At 43.0% G+C, this 26,393-nt stretch overlaps 1 protein-coding gene across 1 annotated transcript; it reads left to right on the top strand.

The window, feature by feature from the left end:
- Window positions 1–24,815, top strand: LOC306914629 (RING finger protein 17-like). Its single transcript, XM_079491761.1, has 38 exons — window positions 1–221; window positions 405–529; window positions 856–953; window positions 1,974–2,055; window positions 2,219–2,308; window positions 3,501–3,604; window positions 3,794–3,959; window positions 4,571–4,647; window positions 4,842–4,904; window positions 5,452–5,774; window positions 6,188–6,223; window positions 6,366–6,476; window positions 6,582–6,740; window positions 7,070–7,241; window positions 7,357–7,501; window positions 8,144–8,331; window positions 9,123–9,255; window positions 9,458–9,617; window positions 10,725–10,846; window positions 12,599–12,716; window positions 13,534–13,651; window positions 13,996–14,265; window positions 14,553–14,700; window positions 15,179–15,291; window positions 15,921–16,011; window positions 16,254–16,375; window positions 16,921–17,569; window positions 18,225–18,336; window positions 19,267–19,430; window positions 19,631–19,750; window positions 19,877–19,957; window positions 21,425–21,547; window positions 21,765–21,827; window positions 22,743–22,853; window positions 23,114–23,231; window positions 23,365–23,500; window positions 23,662–23,848; window positions 24,098–24,815. Exons 1-38 carry the CDS (start codon window positions 161–163, stop codon window positions 24,194–24,196), a joined length of 5,358 nt encoding a protein of 1,785 aa, XP_079347887.1. The 5' UTR covers window positions 1–160; the 3' UTR covers window positions 24,197–24,815.
- Window positions 24,816–26,393: the final 1,578 nt, after the last annotated feature.

Below are 26,393 nucleotides of genomic sequence, written 5' to 3'. Positions count from 1 at the left end.
AGCTCCAGCAGCAAGCTCTTGATCTCCGGGCAGAAGAACACCTGTGCGAGTCAGTCGTCAGACGTTCGTGAAGTGACTCGTCGTCGTTAATAACTTTTTTTGTCTCATTTGAAATTCAAATTCCACCAATTTCATCTCAGCAACGAGCAACACAGAGAGGATGGACGACACACCGAACTCCTTGAATTGCAAATCATGTGGAAGTCCCTACATTTTACCTGGTAAACCTCTACTTTTCCTAAGTTTAGTTCACCACGTGTGTTTTCCGCTAGGTTTCGCTAAACCAAGAAAGCGAATGTGTTCTCCGTTAAGATGTAGTTATCTCTAAGTTTGAAGCGGTTTAACACTTTGTTGATTCAGTTGTTTGTGTGTTTTTTTGTATTTTGGTTGTTGTTTACTTGTAGAAGAGGTCGAGGATGATGCTCAGGCCAATTTCCCCCAGGTGTTGTTGTGTGGACACATCTTCTGCACAGCATGTCTCAACACCATGGTGGAGGCGGAAAACTGCATCGTGTGTCCAGATTGTAAGGTACGTGTTGTGTAAAACCCACATAACGTACAGTATGAGGCTATGCGCCACAGCTACATAATCATTTATTAAAATCAAAGTATGGAGATCCCAATTCAGGCCTAAAGGGCTAAAATCCAAAATGGCTAAAATGGCAGATCTACAAGCTCACAGTGTTTACTTGTGAGTAAACACAGTACTTTACTTGAAGCACTGTGAGCTGGTAGATCTGCTATTTTCTCTGAATGTGTTCACCTCAGGGTAGGGATGACGATGGTTAATGTTACCTTACCATACATTGACTTGGTGTGAAGTGATTCTACCCTTCTTTTCTTTTTCTTGTACAGGTTGAATCAGACCTTCCTGTTGAAGGAGTGGGTGGGTTAGCAGTAGACCCCAGAGTGGTTGGCCTCATCTATACCACCAAAATGAACAAGAAGAAAAGGTATCATTTAACATAAAACCCATTGAATGCGGTGATGGATTGGGTTCAGATAAGTAGGCCTACTTTCACATGGGACACACCCACAAAACTAGCTGTGTTGCTCATCCCACAAATGCATGTTTACAACAAATACAAACGGTACATCGGTTTAACCACATGAATCCCATCGTCCTTATAGCGTGTGAAAACGTGTACGTCACCAAGAGGAGGGCGGCGTCTGAAAAGCTAGGGACGGCCCTCTCGTGGGCATTCAATTCTAGCCCACATCACTCAGAATAGAGCGACGGTGGTATGTTTTTTGTAAATATTGAGCTCGTTCTTGGCGACAACATAGTGAACCAACACCAGGATGGATAGAAAGAACGTCAGGCCCAAATACATTACAAGGACAAGGAAAATGTTGTGAACAACCACGGCTGTGCTTAGATACTTTGTTGAACGTTAATCTGGGTTCCTTGGTGCTGTCTCCATGCTGGAAAGCTGAAAATCTAATTCCGTCTTCTGGCTCATTCCCTTGACGTGACCTGCTGTGGCACTTATTTACTGAGCAAGTCTGCACCATTGTGAGGTCAGTTTAAAAAAAGAACGTATACAAGCACACTGGATAGTCGCTCATTGTAAACAAACCAGACAAGCCAACAAGTATGGCGGCCGCTACCACGTGACACATGTTGACGCCCCCTCCAGGAGATTTTGGTACACACTATACCGAGGAAAAATGGTAGAGGGGGGGTTAGACTTAGTTTTTACTGGGGCCAGTTCTGAATTGCAGCCACGGTGAGCCACCTGTAGTTGTTCTTTTAGAGCAGTTTTGAGATCATGTTCTAATCTCAGTATATAACATTCTTGTTGAATTTACAAACAAAATGTGATATGCCATTATGTATAAAACTGAGGTTTTATATAATGTCTCAGACAGTTGCATTTCAATTCTTGAGTGTACATTTTGGATAATACTGTAAGTGTATTTCCATTGTGACTTAAGGCCTTATTAGTTTTGTTATGTGTTGTAATCTACAGTAGTGGACGTGGAAGCAGACCCCTCCGATACATCGCGCCCCCTCCAGAGAAGGTCATTGCAGAGGAGCCAGATGAACAACAGGTACATAAAATCAAATGGTCATACACACATTTGTGGACAGTAACGATAATTAGTTGTGGTGTAGACTCCATCCAGAGAGATGTTTTATAGAACAACATATTTAGTGTTTGGTGCGCACAGCCCATTGGTCTTGTTTAAGTATATTTTTGTGCGTTTCATTTAGTCATTTGACGTGGACAAGATAGAGAAGGCCGTGGATGAAGCACTGGCCCAGGCTGCAGAGAAAATGTTCCAGCTGGAGCGCATCCACCAGGTGAGAGAGCGAGACGGCACTAGGTCTGGGCCATAAGGACAAAATCAAACATTATGTTTGACCAAATACCCCTATCGATATTGTGAGATGAAAAACACTGTGGCAGTTAAAATAGATCAACTGAATTAGAACCTTTCATAATTTATTGGGTATAGTTCCCGGTCCAGATAAGACGGCTGGTGTCTGGACTGCAGTCCGCCTATTAGTGACTTCTGCTTTATAGGGCCTTTGTGTTCTGTTAATTGTGGGTACAGCTAAGGGGGCCAAATAAAAAAATAACTACTACAGATATCTGCATAATATGGATTAAAAACATGATTACTCGACCTATTTAGAAAACCTATTGTTCATCCTAAGAGCCAAATTTGGCTCTTGTGTTTTTATCAGATTATGGCATATATGTCTGGTGCCGATCTGGTATGTAAGAAGGCGGCCGGGAATTCCGTTTCCCTGAATTGTGAATCTATAACCTTCCAGTGGAGAGAAGTTGACTCGGTTGCATGAAGATAACCAATACCAACGATTCGTCAGTGGTGCTACTTCCGTGTTGCATAACAGTGACATCCATTGGTACTGTCGAATCCTTGGTATCATTTATTGTCATGATCGGATGCGTCACAACAAGCTGTCCTGTTTTGTCATGTTCACGCTAATGAAACACTAAACGGGATTATTATTTCATGTCAAGTACTGTACAACTATCAGAATATGTAACCCAGGTAAAGTAACTTTGCAAGTTTAAAGGACAACTTTAGTTTTTTTTCTCCAACCAAGGTTCATGTTTTAGGTTGTTAGAGAAAAAAAATAACACTCAACTTTTACTTTCTCTAATAACAACCTAAAACATGAACCTTGGTTGAAAAAAAACTAAATTTGTCATTTTAACTAAAGTTTTCCACCTGTCCAAAGTCATTTCTGATACAGACACAACCTTTTTTAATCACTCTATCCTTGTTAATATAATGCCATTTAGGTCAATGATATAATTCATTGTAGTGATATAACAATATTCAAATAGCAGCCAGTCAACTTCTGGTACAATTGATGCATGACACCCCCATGCCGGTCTGCACATTTTTTTGTCAGCCGGTCCGTGGTAACAGAAAGGTCATGATCCCTGGCCTGGTCTACCCTACACGATAGCAATTTGTTCTGTTGAATCATTGTTCTTTTGTATTTGCCCTTTCTTTAGACTCTGCTAACTGGCCGGAAGGCACAGGTGACCAGGGAGAAATCACGGCTGCTGATGGAGATCGATGAAGTTATCGAGAAGGCCAAACATGTCATCTCAAAGAGGTACAGTACAATATAATGGGACATTTTTAACATGAGTTCTGCCTCTGTTTCGAATGTGTGACTGAGGCCGTCGCCACAGACACACACACACACAGGCGACCTGTCATTCCGGTCTAGCGGCGATAAAAATGGGTCTGGAGCTCGATGTAGATGTGAAGGTATCAGTGCGTGTAATTCCTCTGCCAACAGGAAGGATGCGCTGGTGTCGGAGGTGGCCAACATAGAAGCTTATTTCGTCTCTAGCAACACGGTGTGCCTGGTAGAGAAAATGATGAAGGACCTGGAGCTTGCCATGCAGAAAGCCAGACAGGTGCGACGCTGCCCTGCTCTGGAGAGCTACTGCAACCTGGAAACGGTATGCATGGATTAAAGTCTCAGTCACCACAACTGATTTCAGTCATTTGGATTCCATAGAAGTCTTCTGTAAAAGCATGCTGCACACCGAAAATGGCAGATCTACAAGCTCACAACACGTCGTCGCAGGCTCGCAGCGCGACGTGTTGTGAGCTTGTAGATTGGCGGTTTTCGGTCATTAGATATTTTAAGATGAAAGACTATTTGAAGTGATCAAACTAGCAATAGAAACAATACAAGTTTAGAAGCATCTTCCAGAAACATGAATGGTCTCAGAAATATCATGATTTCTTCAGCTTGTCGGCCTAATCATCTTTACATTTTCAGTCTTGAGAATAGTATTTTGCTTTATTCCATTTATTCCAAATGAATTAGACATGGTATGCACAATCAATATAGTAATAGAACTTTAACCAAGCAAAATTAATAGAACAACCTTTTTGGCAGGTAACCAATGTAATGTATCTCTCCAGGTTATTTGTCAGTTTGACTGGTAGGAAATAAGACTTTTTTGGGAGATGGTGGCCTGTAAACAAAATGGGTCTGCACACATGCTGTACTTTCACTACTCTTGTCTAGTTCCTGATTGATTTGTGCATCTGTCTCTCTCAGGTGTTGGAGATTTTGCAGACACCCGTGGATGTCCAGTCTGTTGATATGACCTGTATTACTATGGACTGTGGGCTCAGGTGAGTCATTAGAGAGCATGAGAATTGTTAAAAAACTGGGTTTACATGGAGCCAAATCCAAAACATGGATTCAAAGTTTTACAATGGGATTCATGCGTTTCTTATAGTTATAGTTACAATTCCGGTTCTAAAATGTTTGTGTGCGCATGCGCACAGACAGTCAGACAGTGTTCATAAGTGTGCTTGTGTTCCAGCTGTGTACTCCAAGCTGACAAACTGACCAAGTGTGTGAAGATCCATGAAGGCGAAACCAAGCTGTGAGTTCCCAAACACACATTAGCATAATAGAGGGTATGCACATGACATCATCATCATTATACCCGGAAGTTATGCGGGAACGCTTACTAACTGGGCTGCAAAAACAACTTTCTGGCCCCATACATCCAAACAGAAAAGTCCTATCTGATTGTATTGAACAACATAAAATTACCGTATTGTCCCGAATATAAGATTACTCTGATTATAAGACGACCCCCATATTTCCATTGGAAAAAAAAGTCTTATATTCAGGCCAAGAGGGTACGTTAAACTCAATTTGCCACTCGATTTATGCATGCGCATACCCTCTATTTGTGGTCCATCACATAATAGCTGGTGTGTCAATAGAACTGTGTTGTGAGAAAATCGTTGCCTGTGCAAACATATGCAAAAACACTGCTGCTCTATGCTATTTGTGAATTAATTCCTCATTCAGGTTTGTCAGTTTTGTTACAATCATTAGACATGACCTTAATGAATTATTCTACATTCAATAAATCACGTCCTATATTTTTTTAATGACGTCCTCCCACTGTTCCTTGTCAGTTTGTCAGAAGAGCAACCTCCCAGGAAGCAGGAGGCCTCCAGCAAAAAGCCCCCATTGCACAACCTACCCCATCCCCGCTACAGAGAACTCTCGGCCCCCCAGCAGAAGGGAGACCACCCCAGGCGGAGGACTGGGAGAGAGGGTCACGGTTCCACCCAAAGCCCAACACCTCGCCCCAAGCTCAGTCTCGCTCCGCAGCATGGTCCTGCTGATGCTGACACTGGGCCAGACAAATTCGCCACAGCTAACAAATCATCAGTCTGGCCATGCCAGGCTGGGCCAGATGTGATTGTGGAGCTTATTTTGGAGGAGGACGATGGAGGTAAAAAAGAAAGAAGAGGGAGTGTGTTTTTTTAGTTTTACTTTAAATTTATTTTTAAAGTGGGTTTGGCTAGTTGTTATATATTTAAGGCTATATTTAAGGCTTACCGGTAGTTTTAGTTTTTTGCCCTCCTGCTGGACCAGTCATCCAAGGCAGGGACAGTATGGTCAGTAGTTGGTGGTTTGTGAAATAGTTTGCTGGTGTTTTCACTACATTTGGAAGCTTTCAGCTATCTGGACGGCACTGGTAAAGAGTACATTGCAGTAGGAGAAGGATATTGCAAGGTGCATGGTTTCCTTGTGTGATGTTTACAAATGTTTTGCATATTTGCATCACATTTATGTAATGGAGCTGGTGTGCAATGGCCTTAAGGATGCTATATGAGCTCAAAATATGTTTTTAATTTCCTCCAGAATTGCCTCGTTTGGCTGGTCATGAAGATGTGAAAGGTGAGAGCAAGAACTCTGATCTGATATGGACATATGACCTAACCGTAGAATCAAAATGACAAAGAAAGGGAATAACTATAATTCACTGTTCAAAGCTGATTCCTACTGTGTCAGACGTGGATCCTTCTGTTTCTTATTGCAGTTTCCCCAACCACTCCCCCACTCACTGGTCCTGAGATGGCCAGTAACGAATGGAAAACAAAGGGGAAAAAGAAAGCGGACATAACGCCTACACCTGTCAAGTATCTGCCAGGTATGGCGGAAATTAGAGTGTGTTCGCGAGTGTGTTCTGATTAATTCAGATTCCTCATTCCATACATCATTCATGTACTGTTTGTCTTTCCTTCCGTTCTTCCAGAGCACCGATTGGTGCAGGTCGTCCATGTGGTCAACCCGAACCATTTCTACGTCCAGTACTGTGCTGAGAAGAAGCAGACCAGCCAGCTGTTTGGGAAGATCTTCGACAACTGTTGTGGAAACAGGGGGCTTTTTTCTCCTAGTGATACAATTAAGACTGGTGTGTGTTTGTGTGTGGGGGGGGGGTCTGGGGCGGCTATCATTGTGAAGATGAATGTCCCCTGACAGTGGTTCCTGTCCAGGTGTGCCTTGGGATATTTTGACTATAAAACATACGTTTTTATTTAATATACTATATCAGTGCTTTGTGCGCACTCATTTCTCAAGGCCAATTCTATATGCCCACACACACACACACACGTTCAGTCAAACAAATGTGTTTATGTAAGGACAGAAACTGAATGAATGTACAGGTTCAGGTTCATTTATTTGTTTGTCCCCGTGGGGCGATTTGGTTTACAGCAAGGCATAACACATGCATGTTTCCAGGTGGTGTGGTGTTTGTGAAAGCCAAGGACTGCTCTTGGTGTCGAGCTACGATATCGGAGATGATCGAGAGAAGTACTCGGGCGACGGTGGCCTCATGTCCTGTCACACAGCTCTTCAGCATCAGAATCTTCCTCATGGACTTTGGCGTTGTGAAGCGCATGCCATTAGCAATGTACGCACGCACACACTGTACAAAACACATGCACAAGACCGTAATATACCTTGTGCAAGTCTCTTAACATCTCAACTTTTTCTTAACTGCTTCATCCCCACCTCTATCACTTAAGTGAGGAGGGCATGTCTGATGAGTCCGCACTGAGGGTTGTTAATGAGCACTTCAGGAAGGTGGAAGATTGGCTGCATGCGGAGCTGAGACATTGGGCTCCACAAGCCATCAGATGCTCTCTCAAGGACCTTATCCCTGCTGATCTGGTAGGAACACTGACATAACAACAGGGTGCAACAGTTAATCAATTCACTTGACTTGCCCTCGCCTCGACGACGTTGCAGGTGCATGCAAAGGCTAAAATGTGTAATTTTTGATGGCATATTATGTAGCCATGGCATTCTATAGTAATATCTCAAACTTGTATATCGCAGCTCGATGCATTCATTGTTGCATTACACTACCGTTGTACCAATGTTTTTTGGAAGGATTTGTTACGATATTTATAAGATAAATATAAACAAGCCTCAAGATTATACAAAAATGTATTGCAATCAATATAAATTCTGTCTCTATTTATGTAAAAAAATAACCTGTCTGGTTATGATGCAGTGTATTTTGGCGAGGCAATTTGTGGCGCACACAAAGCCCCACCGGTGGAGTTTGATTGATTGAAGTATTTATTAACACTATGCAGAATAGGTACATTTCAAGCACAACTCAATACAAAAACTGTTAACTGTGGACGACACCATAAAGCATTACACTTGTTTACAATGGGGTCCACCATTTTCAATTCATCAGAACATTTAGAGACGTATAAATATACACAAAAGTAGGACACATGTTACTTTGTTGACCATTTGTTGTGGTGTGTGTGTGGTGTGTGTGTGTGTGTGTGTTCCCAGACTAGAGGCTGGAGTAAGGAGACTTGCGTGGAGTTGCGGCATGTGTTACGCAATGCGATGGTGGAGATGAAGCTGTTGGGAAATGAACGAGACTCTCTGCTCGTTGACCTCATGAAGGCTCCCATGGACAGAGCCAGCGACATGCCCATCTCTGTTAGAGACCACCTGATCTTAATTGGATTGGCCAGGTAATGGCTTTTCTCTTTTTGTTGAGAATTATATTTATTTTATGAGATGCTGTTGCAAAGGCATTCTAGGAGCAGTATACATCAATGGCTTCATGTGTTCAACTTGTCATTGTTGCTGGTTTGTACTTTATTTAGCAGACCATTTTAGTTAGTGTGCTTACATTGTATTGCCAGCCGTGTTCAGAAACTTCCTCTTGAAAAGGAAAGAGGAGATCCGCACGCCGTTTGAACCTATTCTAGGCGGGACCGCCTTTTGGTGTTAAGCATTATGTCATACTTTAGCTATTGAAAAATAGCACATCTACAAGCACAGAGTGCCACGCTATGAGCTTGTAGAGTGCCGCACTACGAGCTTGTAGGTCTGCTATTTTTGAAAAATCGTGAAAATGTGACGCAAATCTTTGAATATATTCTTTCAGAGCGAACATTTTTAACTCAAATCTTTGCATCTGGAGGGTCCCTGGAACTACATACTTTCAGATGGGGGTCGGCGGCCAATTTCATATAATTCTTGACATGGAATATTGAGAACCACTGACATAGAAACGTAGGTTTTTCAGAAAACTGTCAGGATTTAGAAGACATTTTGTAGAATCATCCTCGGGTCTAAATGGGTTTGAAAAGCTCCCAAAACAGAGTGGAAAAACGATACCTTTCGGCCTCAGGGGCCTTCGTCAGGTATACGGAGCTCCTCTTTCCTTTCTTGGTTATTATTTTTGGTTCCTGCACCCGTTGAAAGGTGTGGATGTGCGTGCACCTCTTGACCATTGCAGAACCTCCCTCTTCCCTAGGTACTACACTCCAGTACCGTCCTCTACTAGGCATCCTCTGCTGTACTACCCTTGCAACCACCCAAAGGTCGGCACAGAATACAACGCAATGGTCCCTCATGTTAACAGCCCGTCACACTTCTACATACAACTGGTACTACACACTGTTGGTCACATATATTACATATATCGCATATTTTATTTTGATGCCTCAGATTTTACTTTACTCTGCTTTCTAGTGGTTTTGGGCGAAAACAAGCCACCATCAACTGCCCATAATATGGAATGGATTATCACGGCTGTTTGGTTGTCTTTATGTCTCTCTCTCTCTCTCTCTCTCTCTCTCTCCTTCCTAGGGTGATAGCATGGAGTTCTTGTTGCTGTCAAATAAGCTGGAAGAGTTCTATTCCAGCTTGCCTGAAGGTGAAGATGAGCTGCAGCTCTACTGCCCCGTCCTCCACCAGGCCTGTGTGGCACGATACAACGACAACAACTGGTACAGAGCCATGGTCGTAGGTAAGGGCACGTGTGTGTGTTTGCGTTGGCCCCATCTTTGACCTCACCCATTACTGTAGCTCAGGACTCTTGTCACATAGGGCGGCTGTGGCTCAGGAGGTAGAGCAGGTCGTCCAATGATCCCTGGGTCGGCGGTTCAAATCCCGGCTCCTCCTGTCCACATGTCGAAGTGTCCTTGGGCAAGACACTGAACCATACCCCCTTTTTGAAACTAGCTCCTCGCCACTCGTCCTACACACTTCCACTCGGTTTGAGCATACATATATAAATAATAGAGACGGCACCGGAATTCTCCTCCCATCCACTTGCATTGCATTGCGTCTCTATTATTTATATATCTATGCTCAAACTGAGTGGAAGTGTGTAGGGCGAGTGGTGAGGAGCTCGTTTCAAAAATGGCCCTACATTGCCTCCAATGAGTCGGTCGGTGTGAGCTCGCCACCATTGGTGTGTGAACATGGGGGAAGTGAGGACGCTGGGGTCGACTGTTCCCCGCTTCACCTCCCAATGTATGAATGAATGAACCATTGTAAAGCGCTTTGAGCACTATAAAAATGTGATTCATTATTATTATTATTCATTATTACATAGCGTTGCCATTCAGCCCAGAATGCTGGGCAAAGTCAGCTATTTCTTTGACCTATTTTCCAACCTAATCTTGAATGTAAGGGTATTGACATCGTCCTGCAGATGTCTGTGGTTAAAAACGGGTTAATAAAATGATACTCCACTGTGAAACGGCAGTTTCTGATCACGTCTTTTAACAGCCTATGTAGAATTTCACACAAAAGCACACCGATGAGCATCAGTGTCGAGGCAGCAAGGAAGAGTGTGCCTTTTCTTTTCTTTCTTTTTCAGAAATCGCACAGGCTGTCAAATGAACTGATTTAAATGATTTCACAGCAGTATATCATTTTAGATTTGACCAACCTGTTTGACTACACCTATAAGCCTGGCACCATCAGTCTTGGATGGCAATACTATGAGAAAGATTTACTTAAATGTATTTTGCACATCAGTAGTAGACAGTTGGATTTCACAAATGGTCCTTACAAATACAGTAGCCCAGTCATTATATACTGTGTGTGTGCGTGTGTGTGTGTGCAGGTCATCCCAGGGGCAGACCTGCAAAGGTAGAAGTGATGTTTGTGGATTTTGGCAACAAAGACATCGTTTCTGTCAGCGACCTGAGGAAGATCAAGGATGAGTTCTTCGCCGTCCCTATCATGGTCAGATAAAAGTGATTTTTTTTCAACAAAAATAAACACACCTAGAGTCAGGGCTTGAGATTAACAACGTCTCAGGGCCTATAAAAAGGTTTCAGGACTAGAGGAGTTTCTGTACTGAAAATGCGCAAGTCCCTCACATCTGTGTGTAAATTGCATTCTACATTAATTAAAACTGAACTCTGTTATTGCCCTGAGTCTAATGATCATTATAACAACGTGAAGGGAAAAGTTTATATTTGTGGACAATCAAAATAGGTTGGAATTTTTCACGTGGTGTCATTAAAATGAATTAATGTTGATATGGCACACTGACATGTTACAATAAAAACATGGCACTTCATGTTACGTGCAAACAAAATGATTTAACCCGCCCTCCCGAGTTTTAAAATCACAATCGATTTAATAGTTACGTAGGTCAGTTGAGTAAATGTAAACGTACAATGTTTGTCGCTGACAATTTAAGACGTGACAAGTTGCGCAGACATCCTCAGTCCGCTCCTTCAACCTCTACAGTCTACACCAGGGGTCTGCAACCTTTTTAAATTAAGTGCCATGTTTTTATTTTCTAGATCGTCAGTGTGCCATATCAACATGAATTAATTTTAATGACTCCACGTGAAAAAATCCAACATATTTTGCTTGTCCACAAAGTTTTTCCTTTTTTAAATATTTTCTTTCACGTTGTTATAATGATCATTAGACTCGGGGCGATAGCAGAGTTCAGTTTTAATGAATGCAGGATGTAATTTACACACAAATGTGAGGGACTTCATTAATTTGACTGCATTTTTTTAAAATAGTTTATTTAAAACCAAAAATACTCTCTCACACACTTGCCAGTGTGCCAGTGATCACCCTCCTTGTGCCAATGTTAGCACTGGTGCCTAAGGTTGCCTACCCCTGGTCTACACAGTGCAATCATTCTTAAATGGTATTCAAATGATTCGCATACGGCTATTTTCTCTTATTTCTAGCTGTAGAAAGCTACTCCGTGATACAACAGTGAATGAGTATTATTTTTTAATTGTATTTTAAGCACATACTGGTAAAGCCAACATGCAGGCTAAATGAGTATACTGTAGGCTAATGATTATAGGCTAGTATGACCAAAACATTCTTTCATCTCACACATCATGAAAACTTTTCATCTGGGAGCATTTTTTCTAAATCAGTGTATTTTCTCTATCTACAGAAGAAATATGAAGCCAAACAAATACTATACTGCATTTATTGTATAACGGGGTTACCCTATTTAAAAAAATAATATAAAATAAATGACACCCATGTGAAGTGAGTGGCGCTCTTATCGTACATAATTTGCTCAGACACAGGACGTAAATTCTCCATTCAGTGTCAACAGGAATTTAATCTTGTGTAGGACAAAAATATCCGATTTGCTCGTATATATGCATTCTCCATTCATTTAGTTCAGTTTGGGTTATGACACAAATCTACACTACAGCTGAATATAGGAGGGGCTAGTGCCCCTCAAAAATACAGTTATTAATTTGGTAATCTCAGTGGTGCTTTCCTTTTTTTTCCCGGGACTGTATACATTCACTTTGGGACGGTTCAAATAGTGTTCTGGGACGGTTCCGGGACGTTGGTGAACAAAGTTAGCCTGGAGCCCTGCCTAGAGTTGTGCAGAGAGTTTGGTGTGTTTGGTGGGTCACATTTCGATGACGGTACCCCTGTAATCCTGTGAGCGGAGCCCAGGTCTAATGCATCGCTGTGTCTCCCTGTGCCCTGCAGGCTATCGAGTGTGGTCTGTCTAATGTTCTTCCTCCTGATGGAGACACCTGGAATGAAACCACTATTAAAAGATTTGTCAGTCTCACTTTCCAGAAACACGTCACTGTGGTGGCCACAGGTACTGTGTGTGTATCTATTTCCATGTCCGTCATTTCTAGTCTCTTCCGTACATGGCACCAAGTGTGTGATTTCAGAAAAAGAAGAATAAACCTTCACCCCTTGACATTTTACCCCAAGCCTGCTCCTCACCTTTCACCCCTTATTAGACCCCTTACAGTGACATCATAATTTATTGAATGATGACGTTTCGAGCCATGGGTATTTTTTTGAGTGGTGTAAACCACTCCTACAACTGGCTTTGTTAGTCTGTCTGTCTGTCTGTGCAAAACAAATGAGAATGGTTAATGCTGATTGGTTGATGCTGATTTCATTACGTCAGACATTACGTCAGAACACAGCTGATCAGGCTATATAATACCTTACACCACTCAGTTCACACAGGTGTGCGGGTTTATTCTCCTTTTTCTGATATGCGTATTCTATTTGTTATTGTACCAAGTGTGTGATTTCAATATTGTGTTACTGTCGAGCATAAACCTTGTACCTCCGTATTTCAACGTTGTGTATGCATTTGCAAATGAATGTGCCATTGTGCTGTGCAAAATTAGCCCATGTACAAGCCCACAGCATGTTGTGATGAGACTAGTTGAGCTTGTAGATGGCCTTTTTTTGTTATATTGAAAACGTTTTGAAAGTGTTTAAGTGTGTCTGGGTTTTATAAATATTTAACTAATAAACGGCTCGTGACTAAATGACTACATTGGATCAATTTATTTTTTTCCCAATTTCCTGAAAAGTAACAGTTTAAGACTTAAGAGGTTTCCACTCGACCGCAACGATGTGTAACTTCTTTTCACTCACTGTCCCCTGTGTAGCCAAGGTTTCCAGATACCAGCCATTGCTAGTCACACTGTATGAGAGTTCCCTCGATGGACCGCAGACCAACCTAAACGAATTGCTGATCACTGAGGAGCTGGCCTGCTTCAGCAAGAGGTAAGACGCTCATTTGTATGTCCTGCACTTTGTTTTCCATGCCAGGGGCCTTTGGGGGTCCAGGGGGTCCCCAGGTAAAGGAGTTAATATAGCATCTAAATCATTTTGATCACTTTTACCCTATTTTATACATTGGCTCTTTGTAAATGGCCAACCTACAAGATCAACCCGATGCAATGTGAAAACAACATATTTTCAGTTGGGGGTCCGGCGGCCAAATACATATAATATTTGGGGTTCTTGACAGGACCGGGTCTTAACCATATCTCTCCATTCCACCCACCACCTTTTCTGCGCTGCCTTTCCTCTCTTTCCTGCCTACACTCTCCCTGTCCTACCTGCAGAGTCGGAGCCAAAGACCCAGAGAGTTGCCGTGCCGAGGAACCAGTGTGGGACCCTCCACTGGAGGGCTTCATAGCCTCTGAGCAGGAGTCTCTGTCCGGCAGCGCCTCAGACCAAGGAAGCCTCAGAGACCAGGCTCTGGATACTGTGGATTTCCAGCCCAACCTAGAGCTCCCTGCCTGCCTCGACAAGCTGAAAGTCAGAGTCACTCACGTCAACTCTCCTGGGAGCTTCTACGTCCAGCTCACCCAGAACAATATGCAACTCAAAAGGTGAGCGGTATGGAAGGTCTCGAATATACTGTGTAATAGGACTGGGCCAAACAAGTTGGAGGAATTGTACCCGTTTTTTAATTTTGGCAACAATTTAAATTCGGTCTCAAAACGTATATGTCGGATAGTTAAAATCAATAACTTTTCTTATTTTAAATTATCCAAAATCTAAACAAAATAGAGACAGATCCCAGTAAATAAAAGTAAAATAATATGTACGCAGTGATATTAGTCTGGGCCATGCCAGGTTATCTCTGTGGGCGATAACACTGTTTTATTCTAACCAGGTTGAACGAGCTGTTGAAGCAGGAGTATGGTTCTATGGAGCCCCAGGATGTCCAGTGGGAGGCAGACATGTACTGTGCTGTTCTGATCAATGGACTCTGGGAGAGAGGACAGATCTGCAACACTGTTGCATCCACCAACACGGCTGAGGTATCCCTGCTCTTGGCCACGTCTCTCTAGATAGAACACTGTCAGCTATAGAGCTTCCATTCCGACTGGTTTTCTGCTTGTATAATTACATTTCAAAACGTAAAGGCCAGGGATAGTTAATTCTTTATATTTGGGTTTATTACACATCCTGAGGATGTGTAATAAACTTCCAATGGAAGTGGCGTTGTGAAGCACCCGGAAGAACGCTCTACTTCCGCATTTGCCAACCAAATTTTGGTTGGCAAATGCAAAAGTGCAAACAAGCACTCCATTTTAAACCCCAGCTGCACAGGGTTTAAATGCACGGGCCTGCCTGCAGTTTCAGCATTAACCAGTAGGCTTGACGGCTTCAACGTTGCCCAGCAATTCTGGGGGCTTGGATACATTCTACTGTTAGAATAAACTCATCAAAATTAAAACGGAAAGGAATCGATGCGTAGTTGTTACTAATGTCTGTCTCTCTGGTGGTTGTTTGTAGGTGAGACGATGTGACTTTGGCAACAGAGTCTTTGTGCATATGAGCAGCCTGAGGCCTCTACAGGATTCCCTTGTTGGTTCCCTTGCATTAGAGTGTACTCTGAGTGACATCAGGTCAGTGGAGACAGACTTTACATGTATAATATCACGGATGTGCTTTATAGGAGTCACATAAAACATTGCATACATATATTGCCCTTTCTGTAACCATGGAGGGGCATTGGGGAAATGCATTGGGTTAAGAATGTAATTACATAAAACCTCTGTTGAATGCAAATGCGTGAGTTGCGTTGTTTTGAGGATGTCACTGCAAGGGGTCTAATAAGGGGTGAAAGGTGAGGAGCAGGCTTGGGGGTAAAAGGTCAAGGGGTGAAGCTGTGATGGAGTCCAATCATATACAATGGTAGTCTTTTTCCTGGTGTTTGGCCCAAGCGGACACGGTTTTGAGGTTAGGTTTAGGCATCATTTCTGTGAGGTTAGGGTTAGGCCTAGTGTTTGTAAGGTTAGGTTTAGGCATCATGTCTGTCTGCACCAACCCGCCCCGCAAAACAATATTTGAATCGACGACCCACTCGTCCCACGGCCCGCAAAAACGAAAAGTAGGCATAGTTTTGGTGAAGTTAAATGTTACAGTGCAGACGCAATCAAGGTGAAAAGCCAATGAAAGGGCAGATACACAGTATGCCCTTCTCCATTGACGCTTTAATTGTCACAATGACATTTCTATCTTCTCCATTCCTTAGGCCAGCTGGAGGTCGCTCCACCTGGACCGCCACCGCCTGTGACTTCATCTCCTATTACGTGACTGGAGCTATGGCCACCATGACCATAAAGGTCTGTCTCTCTCCCTACAGTACATCTCTTTCTACCACTGGTTTTCAACCCTTTTCATGTCAAGGTCCATCATTTAGCCACGGACCACCGTTTGATGACATTTAGCCTCTCAGACCCAAGAGGGCTGATTCTGGTCTATCATGTTAAGACTTTGGACCAAATATTTGAAGCGATAAAATGTTGTGTGCATTCTGTATTGTTAATGTTTTCATGTTTGCTTTATTTATTGTATTGTTGTGTAGGAGCTGACAGAGCAGCGTCCAGTTCCCGTCTCTCTGTCCTGCTCCAGCAAGACGGGACAATATGTCAGCATCGCAGACTTCCTGGTCCATGAGGGCCTCGCACTGAAGGAGAGGAAACAAAGGTGTGTGTGTGTGGTGTACATGGGGCTGAAACGTTGGTCTCCCAAATTTGTAGAACTGTTATTTCTTTTATTTTTATTTTATCTAGCATCTACTGTTGAATTTGAGATTTATTTATTTTTGGCTTTTGCCTTTATTTTATATATTTTTATGGAGGGACAGACAGTAGGCTGACAGGAAATGGGGAGAGAGATGGGGGAGTCCGTCGGGATAGGGAGTCGAACCCGTGGCACACTGCCAGACTGGATTATCAAGGTGCCTGGAACGCTGAGCCACGGCCCAGGCCGAATTTGAGATTTTAACTAAAGTCTCCAGTTTGTGTTTACCATGATACCAAGGGTTGTAGCGCTACTTTGTGATGTGCGAAGGTTTAGATCTTTATACCTTTGTCTGGTTACCTTGGACAGACAACCTGATGGTCTACAAAAGGTCTCCGTTGCACCTGTCATTCTGTTTGTGTGCAGCCATTTTGATAGTTTAGTGGCTACATTAGCAACATATAGTGTATAATGGGCTGTGTGGCCCCCCATCTCATGTATACTTCCAGAGAGATTTCCACGGTGAAGGTGGAGGACGGTGTCTCGGGGCCCCAAGATGGTGGGACTCAAAAGGACGTGCCTGCTGTTGATGACAACATCACTCCTTCACCTCCATCAACCCCTGCTTCCCCTCCTCCACCATCACCTACATCAATGCCTGCTTCCCTATCTCCTCCATCACCTCCATCAATGCCTGCTTCCCTATCTCCTCCATCACCTCCATCAATGCCTGCTTCCCTATCTCCTCCATCAAGGCCTGCTTCCCCTACTCCACCATCACCTCCATCAACCCCTGCTTCCCCTTCTCCACCATCACCTCAATCGACCCCTGCTTCCCCTCCTCCACCATCACCTCCATCGACCCCTGCTTCCCCTCCTCCACCATCACCTCCATCAACCCCTGCTTCCCCTTCTCCACCATCACCTCAATCGACCCCTGCTTCCCCTCCTCCACCATCACCTCCATCAACCCCTGCTTCCCTATCTCCTCCACCACCACTTCCATCAATCCCTTCTTCCCCTCCATCTCCATCAATCCCCGTTTCCCCTCCGCTTCCTCCTCCACTACCCTCTCCAGCCCCCTCCAGCCCCACCCTGCCTGTTGTTCCCAAACCTGCCCCCAAGCCTGCCCCCCGCACTAGTTTGGCTGCTGAGAAGGTGAGCATCCAATGACACACTGGATATCCATTCGATCGGAAGTCTGTGGCCACAATAACAGATTTATCAAACTTAGATTTTTGCGCTGCTATGCGGCTCTCGCATATAGTGTTCGGGCCGCTGTGCGCACCTCACGCCTAAGTTGCACTGCCGATATGAACAATATGCCCATATATAGTCATATCGGGGCTCCGGGCACATTTATGTTCTATCCTGTAGCCAGGTCATGAGGAGAACTCACAGGCATGCGTTGCTTTGAGTAGCCACAACATACTATTCTGGTTTGATGTATATATTTGAAGACAAGAAATGATACAAGACCAAAAGAGACAGCGTGTGTGGCAAGATAAAAAAATGCCCATGAAAACATAGCCTTGTTGTTCCCAGCATTCAATGAATGATTTGTGTGTGAGAGGTAAATGGGGAGTTAACATAATTCTCTGTCCCACTCGATTGTGCGCTCTACCTCATGCTCTCTTCATAACTAGTATTAGTATTATCTATTAGTATTAGTACAATCCTAACTAATCCTAACTAGATTTGGGTTTTCTGTCAATCAAGGGAACCCAAGTTGCTCAAAAATGATAACGGTAAACAAACAATGTGTAGGAGAACTGCCCTTCAGCATGTCTGTGTGTTCCTGCACCTTGAACAGGTGAAGACAACATTGTACCAGCCTCCTGAGCTGCCGAGTGACGGTCCCATCAGGATCAGCATCACCGCTGTGGGGGACGATGGTGTCATCTATGCCAGGACGAAGCAGGCTGGTACACATCAATTATTTTATAGTCCCTGTGCTCTTGGCACAATGTGTAAAACGGGTCTTTAACCCATTCTGGGCGGGAACCCTTTTTGGTGTTAGCATTATGTTATGCTTTAGCTATTGAAAAATAGCAGATGGCGCGCTACGAGCTTGTAGGTCTGCTATTTTTGAAAAATCGAAGAACCACTGACATAGAAACAGCTTTTTCAGAAAACTGTCAGGATTTAGAAGAGTTTTTTAGAATCTGATCTCTGGTCAAAATGGGTTAAATGTCTCATATCTTATGGACTTTTTAAAATCTTTTATCTAGTCCAATCCACTTTATATATATATATATATAGCACACTTTTAAAACATTGTTGAACCAAAGTGCTGTAAACTTACATCAATTGAACAGTTGTTTGTCTACTATATAGTTGTTTGCTACTGGGCTATAATTTATACCAAACTAGAAGCATTGGGTTATATTGCATATATGACCAACAATAGAAATGGTACTTCTACCAGGATGGTATCATGACAGTAGCATACTGTAACTACCGGTAGACTACTGAAAGGTATTATCATGTATCCTAGTGATATGGTACAGTAGGTTGCTGGGGACAATAATATGCCCTCTATTTCAGTATCATTCAGGATCATTGGGTTTGTTCACATGCCGTTCACGTCCTCGTTTACGGCCCGACGAAACTGTCTCTTTTCTCTAAATCTACGGCGCTCTCCATGGTTTTGATCAAAACCATGGCAATGTTCTGTCCTCATTTCTGACCTAACCAAGCATCTCGTTTGGAATATAAACACTCCTAAAGAGAGATTACATGTGACAGTGCAAGTTAATAACGGAAGGATTATGCCTGCTGGTTTGGGGGGTAATGGAAGGTGGGGCTTTTCAGAGTGAACACCCTGTGTATTCCTGTGTGTTTATGTGTGTCAGCGTATCAGCTGGATCTGCTGAGATACAGGATCAAGCAGCATATGAAGACACTGCCCAGACAGAAACCGTACACTTGGAAGTGCGTGCAGGGCTGCTCTGTCATGGGACCAGACATGCATTGGTACCGAGGACAGGTGCTGGAGATCATCAGCGGACACGTCAGGGTCAGGCTTGCATATAAACGATCACCTTCACTTAGCCTCTTGCCAAATTCCAATTCTTACTCTTAACTTCTACACTTGCTCACTCCACTGGTGTCTTGGTCCTTCCTCCTTGAGGATTAGATGTGAATCCGGAGGAATAGAATATTTTCTTTAATGGAGACAAATCAAAGATTATAGTGATTCTCTCTCTCTCTCTCCAGGTGCGTTATGTGGACAGTGGTCATGTAGAGGACATTCCAGTGGTTCATGTGTATCCTATGTTGCTGTGTGAGGAAGTCCCTCAGCTCTGTATCCCCTGCCAGCTATATGGACTCATCCCTGTAAGTGTGTCTGTCTGTGTGCGTGCGTGCACATTCACACACAGCACCATTTAAATGTAGTCATCACAGACATGAGTGTTAGAACACCATTGAGCGCTGTGTGTGTGTGTGTTTCTCTCTTTCTAGGTGGGCAGGAAGTGGCAGGTTGATGCAGTTGCTCTGCTCAGGAACCTGCTGGTGGGTCGTGTTCTGGACGTGCAGGTCATGGTAAGATCCCACCAAGACCACAACACTCAGACACACAGTATAGAGAAGTCATGGTAAGATCCCACCAAGACCACAACACTCAGACACACAGTATAGAGAAGTCATGGTAAGATCCCACCAAGACCACAACACTCAGACACACAGTATAGAGAAGTCATGGTAAGATCCCACCAAGACCACAACTCTCAGACACACAATATAGAGAAGTCATGTTAAGGTTCTACCATGACCACAACACTCAGACACACAGTATAGAGAAGTCATGGTAAGATCCCACCAAGACCACAACACTCAGACACACAATATAGAGAAGTCATGTTAAGGTTCTACCATGACCACAACACTCAGACACACAGTATAGAGAAGTCATGGTAAGATCCCACCAAGACCACAACACTCAGACACACAATATAGAGAAGTCATGTTAAGGTTCTACCATGACCACAACACTCAGACACACAGTATAGAGAAGTCATGGTAAGATCCCATCAAGACCACAACTCTCAGACACACAATATAGAGAAGTCATGTTAAGGTTCTACCATGACCACAACACTCAGACACACAGTATAGAGAAGTCATGGTAAGATCCCACCAAGACCACAACAATGGAGTTGTTACACAAACGGATCAGCAGAGAAAAGCAAGCACTTCTTGGAATGAACTTGTAGTTATAGTATGTGTCAAAGTTGTATAAAAACTAGGGGATGGATGCCCCTGCCCCCACATATTCATTTCAATAAAGGTTGCTCAACCAGTGTACAAACCCTCCCGTGCACTCGGATCAGCCAACGCAGGGAAGCTGGAAGTACCTTCACTAAAAACGCCGGGACAACGCTCCACACGTCCCAAACTCTTCTCCCTTCTGGCTCCAAAACTATGGAATGCACTTCCCATTACCAGAACTGCAGCCTCACTCCCAATCTTCCGCCTTAGTCTGAAAACCCACCTTTTCAGACTCCATTATGGCCCGTAGCACTTGCCCCCTAGCCCCTTAGATAGCACTTTATGTAGACTTGGATAGCATTTTATACAGACTTATAGCATGTTACGTAGACAGCACTAGAATTGCATTTTATGTAGTCATAGCACTTTATAGTATATATGAATAGTATGTATAGTTTATATGTCGTTTCATTATATAGATATTCCACTGTTACGTTCTTAGCTTACGCATGTTTCATGATAACTACTTTTTATGTATGTGATGTATTGCCATGCTTTTTGTTCTTGCTTAAATGTAAATTGCTCTGGATTAAGAGCGTCTGCTAAATGCCTAAATTGTAGTGCATGCTCCCTCAGAAGTACACACTGCTTCCAGGATTTGAACGTTGATGCCATATGGTTTTAGGTTATAGAAGCATTCACAGTAGTGTTCTTTTATTGCAACACCAGAATTGGTCACTAGTTCAGGCTTGTTTCAATAATCCTCTGCTGTCCTCTGGGGGCTTGGTGTGTGTGCTCTAGGAGCTGCCTTTGGAATCGCGGGGCAGTGTGACAGTCCAGATCTTCCTGGATGGACAGAATCTGAGGCGGATCATGTGCCACCATCAACATGCCTCTGTGGACACGACTGTTGCATTACAGGAGGTGTGTAATGTTGTTGTTTTATACATTATGTGGATTGACTTTACAAAGGAAATTCAAACTTCCAGTGATGTTTAATCAACATTGACTCGGTCAATTATTTTGACCAAAGCAATACCAGTAATACAATGCATTTATAGGAGAGCTTGCGGTCAATACAATTCAGAGTTGAACAAGTGCATCCAATAGTTGACAGAGGATTATGTGTCTCTTTGTGTAGGACAAGTTCAAGTTCTTCAAATCCACTGACCTCTCCCTGGATAAGTGGGATCTAAACACTGAGGTACTGTACTTGTGTTGTTTGACAAATGTTCATGGCACTTATTTTGACGTTGCACTTTGCAGTACAGCAGAGTTTCATATAAACAGACTTCCAGTCCTGCAGTCCAGTGGTGTGTGTGCTAGGTTTTTTTTCTGAGGCTACACCATAAATGTTCCCTCCCACGCCACGTGCGCAAGTATAGACCAGCGCGTGGTCATCGAATGAAATAACCGCTCTATTGTTGAGTTATGTGAGTTACTTAAAATCTCCAATGACCGTGGTGCCTAGTGGTCCAGGCGCATGCCACATATAGGCTCTGGCCTGACAGCGCGTTGCGTGTTCGAGTCCCGTTCATGACGACCTTTGCTGCATGTCTCTCCCCTTCTCTCTCTCTCTCCCTCTTTCCTGTCCGTCTTCACTGTAACTATCAATAAAGGCACAAAAGCAAAAAAAATCCATTGACCAGCAGTCATTATCACCTTAAGATAATAGCCACACATCACCTCGGACGCCACATTATCACATGAAAAAGGATATTTGGACTGAAGTCTCCACTTTTGCTGCCCCCAGCCCCCCCTCCTGCGTATCAGATACATTTCCTCGTATGGTTACTGGACTGTATAAGATTTTATTTTTACTACACATATATATATATATATATATATATATATATATTACTGTGTGTATATTAACTGTAGAACACAATGCTGCTGCAGCCCAGAGCCATAGAGTAAGACAGAGTTACGACAACTCTGTTCACTTCATGGGGCCAGTCTCTTCTACATAGACTTCTATTGAATGGGGACAATGCATTGCCCCCTCAATGTCGCAACTCTGTCTTACTCTATGGCTCTGCTGCAAGCCTACACTGTCACCTTTCATTTCGTATTGAATGTGGTGAAAAGTGAAGGGATAGTGATGCTGTTGAATATACAGGGTCTGGAGGTGGCAAATGAACCAGTGCTGGGTCCCTTCTCCTACCCCAGTCTGCCCGAGGAGGGAGAGCACTTCAGGGTCAGGGTCAAACACCTCTGCACCCCCAACGAGGTACTGTAGCAGACAGCATTGTTTTTCAATGTAACATTATTACGTTTACTTCCAAGGACAACAGACATGTATCACAACCCTGTGTGTTGCCCCGGCATGCACAGTGATCAACAATCCTGTAGTTTGTGACGCACCATTATTTTCTTAAATCATGTATGATTTTAAAACATATGTAATGTGAGCCCAGAATTAGTCTTTCACAACAATGGGACAAAAGGACAGATAAAACGAATAGCGTCTATATAACGTGCACTCTGCAGGTGTTCCTGGTGCCTGTGGAAGAGCCTGTGTTGGTGAATGGAGAGACTCTGGAGAAAGCAATGGCCAGAGTTAATGCAGATATAGACGGTCTACCATGCCTTACCAACTACCCCTTGGGTAAAAAAACAAAACCTTGTTATACTTATCCATGGTCTGTTGTGTAGTGCAGTGTCTACATGTCCTGTCAAGTGTGCATGTGTGCCAATATTCAGGTTCATTGACGAGGCGTTTAATGTGTGTGTGCATCCAGGAGGTGTGTGTCTGGCAGAGTACGGCGATGGGAGGTATTACAGGGCCAGGATGATGGAGTTTGTCGGCGTGAATCCACCAGCATTGTTGGTGCAACATGTAGACTTTGGATCGGACGACACCGTGCCCACCAGCAAGTAAGATTCACATGAAGCCATGCCGTTATTGGATCCCGTCCTGTTCAAATATATGAAGTGTCGGTGACGTTTAGTTCCTCTTTAGCGGTCAATAGTGTTGAAATGTGGATTATGAGGGTTTTCATGTTTACTATGCATTTGATGTGTCCAACCACCCCCAGGCTGCGTAAGATGCCTGCTGAGCTGCAGAAGTTTCCTGCCAGTGCTCTGAAGGTGCGTCTGTGTGGTTTCAAGCCTCCGAGGGTCAACCTGGAGCTGGAGATGCTACCCTACAGTCCTGAGTGGAGCGTCAAGGCCGCACAGCTCATGATCGACCTGTTGCACGGAAAGATCACTGCTTCAGTCATGGTGCGTGCACACAAAATGTTTCATTGATGTACACATTCCACTGCACACACTGGTAGCAACATGTGCAAACTACACTACGGTAAATGGTTCAGACTGACTTGTCTGCTTCTGAAAGGGCTTTAGTGATTGGACATTTTAAACGGCATCTAGAAACTCAACATTTATTAAAATGCATTTACTACATTTTACATTTACTACTATGAGTTTACTACATGTCTCTGTCCCTTCTTTCTTCCCATACATCTCCAGGCCAGAGAGCCAGAACTCGCAGTGCTGTTATATAATGAGAATGGAGAGCTGGTTCACTTACCTCTGGTGAACAGACGCCTGGCTGATCATGAATCATGACTCGACCGAACAGCAGAGGATACGCCCCACACAATCTGGTGCGTTTGGTTTACGTGGAAGACATATTATTCTCCCTAGAAAGAGACAGAAGCCACACATACTGTTATTATTCACTTTGTATAAAACTCTTTGAGCCCCATAGATCACTTGTATTACCACTTATTGTATAAAGTTAGTAGTGAACTGTTGTACACAGACGTGTGATTTACAAGTTAATCTAGTTTGACCTTCAAACTGATGTTTTTCAGTTGGTTTAAATATAATGGGCAATGTGCTTGTGCACATTTTATTTTGTTTGCTTATTTTCATCCATCAGTGGAATTTGTGCCCTTCATTTCTTTATTCTTATTTTTGGCAGATTCATACTACCTGTTTGTTCAAATAGTTTGTTAAATATAACCAATATTTCTCTCTCTGTAAGATTGTCTACAGATTATTTATCCTTTTTCTTACTTTCTATCTGCCTTGTTTTTTGTGTTCTCTGTAAGACATCTACAGATTTAAATTTGTTTTATTTGTGGCTTGGATAAACGTTCCAAATGTTTTATTTTTGAATTGGCTAAACATTGTTCCAAATGTTTTGTTTTCTGTTAAATACAGATTAAAACTGTTGCTTTTGTTCATGTTTTGTTCATGTTTTCTTTTTCAGAGCTTCTCCTTGATCAAAACATTCAGCAATCATTCAATTAACTCTGCTACTGAAGTGCCCTGGTACAAAGAAACAGTGTTTAGGGAGCAAGAAGCCTGATTTATACTTAATCCTACAACAGTGTCGTGAGCTTGTACATCTGCTATTTCCGATGTGCGACACAGTTGTACGATGGAGGATAAATTAGGCACTGGCATCACTCATCGACTTGGAACTATTAGTGATAGAATGGCTCTTGCCTCCAAAGAAAATAAAGTCACTTGATTCTACAACCAAATATAGATAAAATAACTACGCAATTACGCACTGTGCTAACCCCCACAAATGCATTTTCACACAACATAAACATCTGAAATGGTCTGCTTCCTCTGTGCTGCCCATACAAGGCTGTGATTTTCTCTGGAGTGGAGACCTGAACAAGGTCACAATGGCATGGTATTTTCAAAACGACAATCTGTGGCATTTCTGTTTTTTTATTTCCTACTACTAAACCAAAAAGGTAAACTACGGTAATTTCAGGTTTGGAATACAAAAATCCTGGCATGGCTGAAAAACAAAACATACTTCCAGAGTTGTGTTTATAGTATTGATCACAGTTTAATGTTTGTTGACCATGTCCCAGTTAAATTTTCAGTAGCACCGAAGAGCCGACTTTAGCACGGTACCTGTCCCCCCGAACCTCAAATGACGTCACATTGTAGGCTCTACAGAGCCGAACCGACTTTTATTCGGCTCTAAAATAAGAGTATGAATCGCATCTTAGTGTAGGCCTATTTGATTCTGATTTGTCCTGTGAGGTTTTAAAATGGTGAAAATAGCCAATATACATCAACACGTTGTGAACTTGTAGATCGGCTATTGGAACTACTACTAAATATTTTTCAAAATGGCTAAAATGTTTAGGCATGAGGGTTAAGGATGCTGCCTTAACCCTCAAGGTTGGATCCTGTCTCCTATATTGAGCTGTGTGGACAACCTTATGCTCGGTATTGAACCGGAGCTCCTTGGTGTCATCTGTTCAAAACAAATATTTTTTTCCCCTTGCAAACAAGTCTTACTCAAATAAAGAGGGAGCGGTGAGTAGATGGACATACTCACTTAAGCACAAAACTGTAAAATTACATATTGCAATCTGAGCTTGTTGCATCTTTGGTTTAGGAAGGCTTCCAAAGAAACTGCTAAAATTGCCAAAAACTGCCAAATTGTTCATGTAAGACCAGTTGTGTTTCATGTCCGAACGATCACTGCTGTCAGTAGAGGGTAGTAGTATATGTAGCATTAATGCTGCATAGTCTTTGATGACTGCAATCATAGTTATCATACTAATGTTGCTGCTTTTCACACCACAATCAGAATCAGTCACACATGTTTTGTCGTGGATGACATGCCCAAAATAGGGACTTTGTCTCTCTTGTGCCTCCCTCTAGTGGCTGCAGATGTCGCTCGATCGTGTCAAGTGGGCTCTCATCTCAACATCATATGGAACGTAGAAGGGAGTAAATGGACATGATGAAATGAGTGGTGGTGTGTCACTGTCAACCTAGTTAA

The sequence above is a fragment of the Electrona antarctica genome (genome assembly GCF_951216825.1).
Source record: "Electrona antarctica genome assembly, chromosome: 21".
NCBI lineage: Eukaryota > Metazoa > Chordata > Actinopteri > Myctophiformes > Myctophidae > Electrona > Electrona antarctica.
Note: the sequence above shows the minus strand (reverse complement) of the source record. Positions and strands in the feature narration are given on the sequence as shown.

Excerpts from the sequence above, each read along its gene's own strand:
- LOC306914629 (XM_079491761.1), top strand. The coding sequence starts at position 161 with ATGGACGACACACCGAACTCCTTGAATTGCAAATCATGTGGAAGTCCC. Across the intron at positions 18,337-19,266 it reads TGCCAGGACGAAGCAGGCTG|CGTATCAGCTGGATCTGCTG; the intron begins GTACACATCAAT and ends TATGTGTGTCAG. Across the intron at positions 22,854-23,113 it reads ACCTCTGCACCCCCAACGAG|GTGTTCCTGGTGCCTGTGGA; the intron begins GTACTGTAGCAG and ends TGCACTCTGCAG.